At 55.8% G+C, this 9048-nt stretch overlaps 2 protein-coding genes across 2 annotated transcripts; one reads left to right on the top strand and one right to left on the bottom strand.

Moving 5' to 3' along the window:
* Positions 1–1522: 1522 nt before the first annotated feature.
* Positions 1523–5822, top strand: GMORB2_3955 (Signal transduction histidine kinase; the record flags this gene model as incomplete). The annotated part of the gene is made up of 2 exons (XM_035465931.1): positions 1523–5638; positions 5739–5822. The coding sequence occupies 2 exons, from the start codon at positions 1523–1525 to the stop codon at positions 5820–5822; spliced, it is 4200 nt and encodes a 1399-aa protein (XP_035323768.1).
* Positions 5823–6915: 1093 nt separating this feature from the next.
* GMORB2_3956 (PH protein) lies at positions 6916–8709 on the bottom strand (the record flags this gene model as incomplete). Its single annotated transcript, XM_035465932.1, has 3 exons — positions 6916–8106; positions 8175–8364; positions 8456–8709. 3 exons carry the CDS (start codon positions 8707–8709, stop codon positions 6916–6918), a joined length of 1635 nt encoding a protein of 544 aa, XP_035323769.1.
* Between the last annotated feature and the right edge of the window lie 339 nt (positions 8710–9048).

The raw sequence follows: 9048 nt of genomic DNA on the forward strand, positions 1-9048 counted from the left end.
CCCCCCCGTTCCTTCCCGCGTGTTTCCCGTCCCTTACACAACAGGTCCATTTCCCCTCCCTCCCGGAGGAGGCTCCTTCCCCAGCTCATCGGGAGCATCATCAAACAACATTTTTCTTTTTTTTTTCTCGCTCGCTCCTTCTGTTTACGTTTTCTTCTTCTTTTCTTTCTCTTTTTGTTTCTTCACTGAACTCTTTCTACTCTATCTATCCTAGTTAAACCGAACATTAATAAAAGATATATCCAGAGGATAATAACCTCGTTTCTGCCCAATTCCTCTTTCGGCCTCCCCCCCCCCCCTTGTAATACGACGTAATACCTAACCCCATCGCGCCTGCAGCAACTCTTTCTTTCCTTTTTTTTTCTCCAGGCTTTTCGGACAGTAAGAGCATGGCACATAGCATCGCTCCTTATTAAGACCACCCATTACTCGAGAAGAAGAAAGGAAGAAGACACAGGAGAAGAAACGATTATAGCCTTCAAATTTTCCCTTTCATATCTTTTTCATCAGCCCCGCCGCCACCGATATTACTTACAGATAGTTTGATCCATAACGCATAATTGCTTTGGCCCCCCTTCTCTTTTTTTCTTAAAGAAGGAGAGAGAGAGAGAGAGAGAGAGAGAGGAGGCATCTCGATCGCTCCCTTGTCCTCCGATCTCACACAGATCCCGGGAACTGATCCCTGACACGGCAACTGGCTTTTCGCCCCATCCCACCACATCCACCACCACACCCTCCAACCTTTGAGTGCCCTGGCAATTGGCCCGAGAGCCCTCCATCCCCCGTCACCCCTGCTTCGGGCAGTGCACTACGCCTAGAGGATTCTTGCCGACTCGTACAGGACAAATCGAGGTTGTGTCTCTGTCTGACTTACTACTACCAAGCTCCTTCGCCCCCTTCCCCCCCCCAAAAAAAAAAGAGGCACCAACACGGGCCGCCCTCCACGTCGGTCCCCTCCCCTCTTACTCACCTTGCCTCCCACCACCCCCAGTTCTCTGGGCTACCGTCGTAATACATTTCGGGTTGAGCTTTTCATATTTTCTTTTCATAATTCCATTTCTGTGCTCCTCTTTTTTTCTTGCCCTTTGACCGAGAGTGAGGAGGAGGCACAGATAGAGTGAGCCCTGAAGTTCTCTGGGTGCCCGCCTTGATGCAGTCACATAATATTACCAACTGCCCCTCTACTAATTTGAATACACCATCACCACCACCATCACAGTTGCAGACTGTCACTATCTCTCACTTTGCTGACCACACCTTTCCCACCTCATCGTTGCCATCCTCAACACAAGAAGCAGCACTACCGCCTTTACCAACTTTCAACCACGCCGATTCCTTTCACGCCCAAGGTCACCCCGCAGCTCAGTCGGGTCCGTCCTCCATCTGGGTACCATGCCCATCTAGAAGCGACCTCAATGGCCGCCACGGTCACTTTCACCCTCACTCTTCATCGAAACCGAGTGGGCGCCCGGTCAAGAGGCCCCCGTCCCTGGACATCCACATGCCAACATTATCCGATGCCATGACCAACCATCTGCAGGCAAAGAAGCAACGGATCAGGGCCGAGCCGTCATCCGTCGCTGAGATACCCACAATCGTCGCGCCAGGTCTCGATGGCTCCGATGTCAGCCCTTCGCTTGTCGAGGACCTCCCGTCGCCGCTGTTCTTCTCCCACACTCCCCGCGACAAGGAGCCGTCTCACTCTCAGACTTTTCGCTCCCCGGACATCGCCACCTCCATGCTCTCCCGCATGGATCACAGCATATCCGGAGCCCTCACCACTGTCAAGCTACCCCAGCCCGCCATCGCCTCCGCCACCACCACCGCTGCCTCCTCCAACGTCCCCCCCGTCGCCGCACCTGTCAGCACCCCCGAGAGCTTGACCTCGTCCACCGACCTGTCAGCTCCTGCTCTCACACCCGATTCACGATCCTCCACCTTCGGCCTGCAGGCTCTCACTGGCTTTGATGTCCTTGAGCTCCTCGACCACGATGCCCGCCCCACCTTCCTCATAGACCTGGCCGAGCCCACTATTTCCGGTAACCCCCACCTCCATATTCTCTTCTACAACTCGGCCCTCCGCGCATCCTCTAGTGCCCTTCGTCTGCTCACCTCGGACCGTGCTGAGCCCTTGGCCGCCGACGACTACAGGGCCTTCAAAGACTGGGTCACGACGGACGCTAAAGCGATCCCCCATCACCCCTCACCCCTGCCGTACAGGTACGGTTCCTTTACCTGGACGTGCCGAACCCTTCGGAAGCGATTTCGCGTCATAAGCGGAAATCCTGACCCTGTCCTGGACCACGACGAAGCTGCCGCCAACGCTGTCCTGGCCGCCGCCGAGGCGGCGGTGGAGCACCCTGTCCCGGCATTGACACGCCGAGATGAGGCAACTTCACCCGACTTCCTCATAAGCCCCGGTGCCACAGCCGCTGCTGATGATGAGCCCCCGGACTATTTCGGTGACGCACAATCCGAGCTTCTTCGCCGGGCTTCAACCACGACCGCCGATACGGACACACGCCTCTATACAACGTCCTTGCCAGCCTGGGAGCACCCCGACGAGTTCACAAACACGGTTCTGCGGGCCCAGCCCACCAAGACATCGTTTGACTGGACCAGGGTGCCCTTTTCCGATGAACTTCCCAGCCACATCAAGACGCTCCAGTCATTTGACTGGTCCTCGACGCCTCTGGGTCCCATCGAGGACTGGCCTCCCGCATTGAGATTGTTATCCAACCTGGTCATGGCCACACCAAACCCCTGCGCCATGGCCTGGGGTCCCGACTTCACGGTCATATACAACGCCAGCTACGTCGACATTGCCGGCCAAAAGCATCCTGCACTCATAGGCAGCCGGTACTCTAACGGATGGGCCGAGATCTGGCCCCAGGTCGAGCCCCTCTTCCAGGCCGCCTGGACGTCGGGCCAGGCCGTCATGAAGCACGATGTTCAGTACTTTGTCCGCCGCAACGGCTATCTTGAGGAGGCATTCTTCTCCTACTCCGTCATTCCTGTTCTTGGTGAAGACGGCGAGGTCGTGGCCATCTACAACCCTTCATTCGAGAATACGAGGCGCAAGGTGACTGAGAGGAGATTGTTCACTCTGCGCGACATTGGTGAGCGCACCGCTTCGGCCACGACGGTCAAGGGATTCTGGCCGCAGGTGAAGAAAGGGCTAGAGTACAATCAGTATGATGTGCCGTTTGTCCTGGTATACTCTGTAGACCACCCCGAGCTGGAGGATACGGCCCAGCTTATCCTGGAAGGGTCTATTGGCGCCCCGGAAAACCACCAGGCTGCCGTGCAGACATTGGACCTGAAGACCTCCGAAGAGGGCTTTGCTCCATATATGCGTCAATCCATGACCAATGGAGGGAGCGTCGTCGTCCTGTCCGAGGACGACGGCACCATGCCACACCACTTAACAACCGGTCTCGACTGGCAGGGCTTCAAGGAGCCCTGCCGTACCATTGTTGTGCTCCCCGTCGTACCCAACACGGCAAACGAGTCGGCCGCTGGATTCATAGTCATGGGTGTCAATCCGAGACGACCCTACGACGAAGACTATCGGCTCTTCATAAACCTCCTCGAGAGGCAGCTTGCTACGTCCATGGCATCGGCAGCTCTGTTCGAGAAGGAGATTGTGCGAGGCAGGAAAGCGGCGCAGCTCGCGGCCATCGACCGGCAACGTCTCCTGACAGAGCTGCAACGCAAGTCGCAAGAAGCCAACGAGACCGAGTACAAACTTGACCGCATGGCCGAGTTTGCACCGGTGGGCATGTTCATCGCTGACGCACATGGGCACATCAACTTTTGCAATGACAGGCTGATGCAGTTCTCGGGTCTGCAGCGCGCCGAGGACACTGCTAACGCGTGGATGGACAATGTTCGGCCCGAGGACAGGACCGCCCTGGAGAGTTCTTGGGCGAAGCTGCTGACGGAAAGGGTCACGATATCGGTCGAGTTCCGCTTCATGCACAGCCAGCGCAACGGCGATGCCATGATTGACACATGGGCCCTCATGAGCGCCTACCCCGAGATGGGGCCTGATGGAAGTCTCAACGCCATCTTCGGCTGCATCACCGACATCTCGTCGCAGAAGCTAGCCGAGAAGGTGCAGAACGAGCGCCGCGAGGAGGCCGTCGAGCTCAAGAGGCAACAGGAAAATTTCATCGACATAACGAGCCACGAGATGAGGAACCCGCTGTCGGCCGTCCTGCAGTGCTCCGACCAGATCATGGACAGCATAATCTCGTTCAAGTCTCACGACGATGAGGAGGCTGTGCGCGCGCTGCTTGATAGCTGCCTCGACGCCGCCAACACCATCAGCCTCTGCTCGACTCACCAGAAGCGCATCGTCGACGACGTACTCACGCTGTCCAAACTCGACTCAAACCTGCTAGGAATAAGCCCCATAGACGAGCAGCCTGTCCGCGTCATCGAGATGGCCCTCAAGCTGTTCGAGTCGGAACTCGCAGAGCAGAATATCGACTTTGAGCTGATTGTCGATAAGAGCTTCGAGGAGCTCGGCGTGAAATGGGCCAAGATTGATCCGCCGCGGCTCCGGCAAATACTCATCAACCTCATGACCAATGCCATCAAGTTTACGCAGACACAGGAGAACAGGGCCATCAAGGTGCGCCTCGGCGTCTGCAAGGGCGATTCAATCCCCGTCGAGGATGAGGTGCACTACTTTGATCGAGACCACAACAAGCCGGGTTCCGCCGCTGCCGGCGTTGACAGCGACGATATTGACTGGGGCGAGGGGGAGAAGATTATAATACATTGCTCCGTGGAGGACACTGGTCCCGGCATCATCAAGGAGGAGCTGGAGTTGCTCTTCAAGCGTTTCCAGAAGGCGACACCGAGAACCCACGTCCAGTACGGAGGATCGGGGCTGGGCTTGTTTATATCGCGGATTTTGACGGAGATTCAGGGCGGTCAGATCGGTCTGTCGAACAAGCCGGGCGGGGGGAGCAAGGTCAGCTTCTACATCCAGAGCCGTGTGAGCGTCAACCCACCGGCCAACATCGAGCCGGACATGACCCTGGGCTCTCTCGTCGGACGTAAGATTTTGCCACCAGCTACTCAGCCTCAACAGCAGCAGGAGGAAGATGAGCAGTCGGTGGAAGGTTGGTCAGAGCCCCAGCCAGAGCCTCAGCCAGAGCCTCAGCCAGAGCCCCAGCCGGAACAGAATGCAGCAGCAGCACCGATCGCACCGATAGCACAGGCGACGCAAGAGACCAGTTCGATAACGTTAGCCAAGACGGGACCGGAGATCAAGACCAGCAACAGCATATTCGATGTGCTGATTGTCGAGGACAACATCGTCAACCAGCGGGTGCTCCAGCGACAGCTGACCAACTGCGGCAACACGACGTTCGTGGCCAACCATGGCATGGAGGCGCTGCAGACGCTGGAGCGGTCGCGGTTCTGGGCGGGCCAGGAGTCTGGTGGCATCGACATCTCCGTGATCTTGATGGACTTAGAGATGCCCGTCATGGACGGCATGACGTGCGCTCGGCGGATCCGAGAGCTGCAGAGCGAGGGGGTGATTGTGCAGCACATACCGATCATTGCGGTGACGGCGTATTCGCGGCCTGAGCAGATAGAGAGTGCCAAAGCTGCGGGGATTGTAAGTCTTTTGTCTTCTTTGTCTTCTACTGGTACTACAAGGTACTCTTAGCTCATGGTGGTGGCCTGCTAACGTTTCTTCTCTTTTTTCTGACATACAGGACGACGTCATCTCCAAACCCTTCCATATCCCCGATCTTATACCTAGGATTGAAGAGTTGGTGGGCAAGTACAAGGTTGTTTGAAGCAATCCTGGTCTTGATCCTCTTCCCCTCTTCCACTAGTCCTCACACATCCCACTTACCTCCTTCCCATCAACCTCCCCTCTTCCCTACTACTCCACCCCGATTACGTTATAACGACTGCTTAAAGCAGATCTGTATTATCTTTTACATCTCGACAACCCCTCCCCCCCATCCCCTTACTCTTCTTACACCTTTATACACAGCTTTACAGCTTTACACTTTTAAACGTCTTCTGTCTCTACATTGTACGACCTTTTTTTTTTGTCTCTTCAATTATATCAAAGAGCAAACATACGGGGTTTCTGGATAGCTAGTTTCTCTTTCATGTGTTTAATGCATTTCCGTTGGGTTCTTTTTCTTTCCCCACCTTCTTTGAAAGAAACAAGATTCCAGCTGCCTTTTTTTCTTTCATTTCTATCATTTCTATCATAACGGACACTATAATATTTTATACTATGTCTGGTTAGAAACGGACAACCGACTAGATCTATACAGTGTCGGGTATCAATGCAATTCGCTGCCTTATTGAACTGTATATTCCATAATTTACTCTGCTTCCGACCATGTTTCAATACCATGTCTACTACTGCCAAGTAGTTCATATTGGCATGGCACTACACATGTAATACAACATAAAATGGCATCACAATATTCACCAGGCAAACCACAATAGCGACTAATCACGAAACAAAATATTGTATTAAGTATTAAGAATCGTCCTTCTTCTCCCTCCTCCGGGTATCAGACATTCAAAAAAACCAAACGAGCGGACGGGAAACAAATGAGACAGAGCGAAGTCTAGTCAATCGAGTGAAGATGTAGAAAACAAATCCAAAACTCAAATGCGAACTTAGACGGGAAAGCTCGGGGTGGGACTTTGAAAAATGTAAGGGAAGGTGGTATCAGAGGTTGTGTTTTTTTCTTCCAAAAAAAGTATTCTGAGACAGGGTATCTTGGTATCATGTGAAGAGACGCGGTGAGGTGCATGTTAAATCTTCCATTTTAACATTGTTCACTTATTATTTCAAAGAAATAATGGAAAACACCGCGCGCACGTTCCGTTACCTAAAAAGGCCTCTTACTGTCCCGACATCTAAGCGGCAGCAGTGACGGCGGGGGTGGTGGCGGCCACATTCTCGGGCTTGGACTCCGGCTCCTCGGTCTTGGCGGCCTCCTCGACGGGTTTGGCCTCGTCGGTAGCGGCCTCCTCCTTGGGAGCCTCGGTCTCATCCTTGGTGGCCTCCTCGGCGGGCTTGGCCTCCTCAGTGGCGGTGGTGGACTTGGGGGAGGACTTGGCCTTGATGGTGGCGCGGATCTTGGAGAAAGCGTTCTCCTTCTTCTCACCCTCAGCGGGGGCGGGCGACTTCTCACGCTTGCCTCCGAAACCGAAGGGGAGAGAAGACTTGCGCTTCTCCTTCTTGGCCTCGGTCGTCTCCTCGGCGGGGGCAGCAGCCTCCTCCTTGGGGGTCTCCTCAGCGGGCTTGGCCTCCTCGGAAGTCTTGGCCTCCTCGGCGGCGGGGGTGGCGGCGGCAGCCTCCTCGGCCGGCTTGTCAGCCTCGGCCTCCTCCTTGGGAGGCTCCTCCTTGGAGGACTCGGCGGCCTTCTTCTCCTTCTTGGAGAGGATGTTGCCGAAGAAGCTGTTGCGCTTGTTAGGCTTGGCCTCAGGGGTCTTGGCTTCGGGGGTCTTGGCCTCCTCGGCGGCGGCGGGCGCGGCCGCCTCCTCAGCAGGCTTGGCCTCACCCTCGTCAGCGGGCTTAGCGGCCTCTTCGGTGGGAGCGGCGGTCTCCTCCTTGGGGGCCTCCTCCTTAGGGGTCTCCTCAGTCTTGGGAGACTCGGGGGCCTTGGAGTCCTTCTTGTTGATGAAGCCGAAGATGGAGGCACGCTTGGCCTTCTTGGTCTCCTTGGGGGCCTCCTCGACCTTGGGAGTCTCCTCGGCGGGCTTGTCAGCCTCCTCGGCAGGCTTAGCCTCCTCGGCAGCAGGGGCAGCGGCCTCCTCAGTGGCAGGGGCGGCGGCGGCACCCTCCTCGGCAGGCTTGGCCTCCTCAGCGGGCTTCTCCTCCTTCTTGGCAGCGACAGCGGGCTTGAAGCTCTCGAGAGTCTTCTTGTAGTTCTCGGACTCGGTGACGGTGGCGGAGAGCTCCTTGGCCTCGGCGATCTTGGCCTTGATCTGAGCAACCCAGTTGTCACGCTCAGCGACATTGGCGGCCTTGAACGAGTGCTTGTTACCCTTGGAGGTCAGGGTGAACTTAAGGGCACCCTCAGTCTCGGGCTCAGTGGCGTCGGCCTAGTATTCAAGACATGTTAGATGTACTGTCATGTGACTAATGCGTTTTGAGTCGCGGTGCTACTCACGAGAGCAATGATGCCGGTGGGGGCCTTCTTGTCACCGGCGAACAGGAGACCCTTGCCAGTCTCGGTAGCCCAGGCGACGTTGGCCTTCTGGGTAGCGCTGGCGCTGGACTTCTCATGGTAGGCGGAGAGAGCCTTGGCCTCGTAGGCCTCAGTGCCGAAGAAGAAGAACTCCTTGCTGGGGATCAGGTTCCTGAAAAAGCGAAAGGCGGTTAGCACACCGCGTCTCTTCTCGGCTGCGAGTCGCGCCTTGTGTCTCTGGTCTGTCTTGTGATCAAACTCACTTGGGGAAGCTAAGACCTTGGGCCTTGTGGCCGAGGTAACCCTCCTCGATGGGCTTGGTCTCCTCCTCCTTCTCCTCCTTGGCAGCCTCCTCAGCGGGCTTGTCCTCCTCCTTGACAGTCTCCTCGGCGTTCTGGGCCTCCTCAGCGGGCTTCTCCTCAGTGGCGGCGGCGGCGGTCTCCTCCTTGGGGGTCTCAACGGCGGGAGCAGCCTCCTCAACCTTGGGGACCTCGACGTTCTTCTGTTCCTCGGACATTTTGGATTTTGTTGGTGAGTTTAGTTGCAGGATCAAAGATTAGGTAGGGAGGGTTGTAATAGTCGTGGGGTGGGGGGGTTGGGTATCAAATGGGGTATCACAACAGAAAAAAGTAGCAAAAGGGTATTAAAGAATTAAAGGAAACGGAACCGGAAAATGGCCGTGAGAAGATGGTATATCAAGGTGGTACTTGGAGTGTGGGAAGGAGGAAGAGTAGGAGCCGAAAGAAGGGGACGGCAGATTGGATATTTATTATGGCGTCTGTCTGGTCGGGAAAAAGGAGCTGGTAGAGGGGGGGGAGGGCTCAGAGCGTTCTGTTAGTGGGACACTTATCCACCC

The sequence above is a fragment of the Geosmithia morbida genome, assembly GCF_012550715.1.
Source record: "Geosmithia morbida isolate 1262 chromosome Unknown scaffold_2, whole genome shotgun sequence".
NCBI lineage: Eukaryota > Fungi > Ascomycota > Sordariomycetes > Hypocreales > Bionectriaceae > Geosmithia > Geosmithia morbida.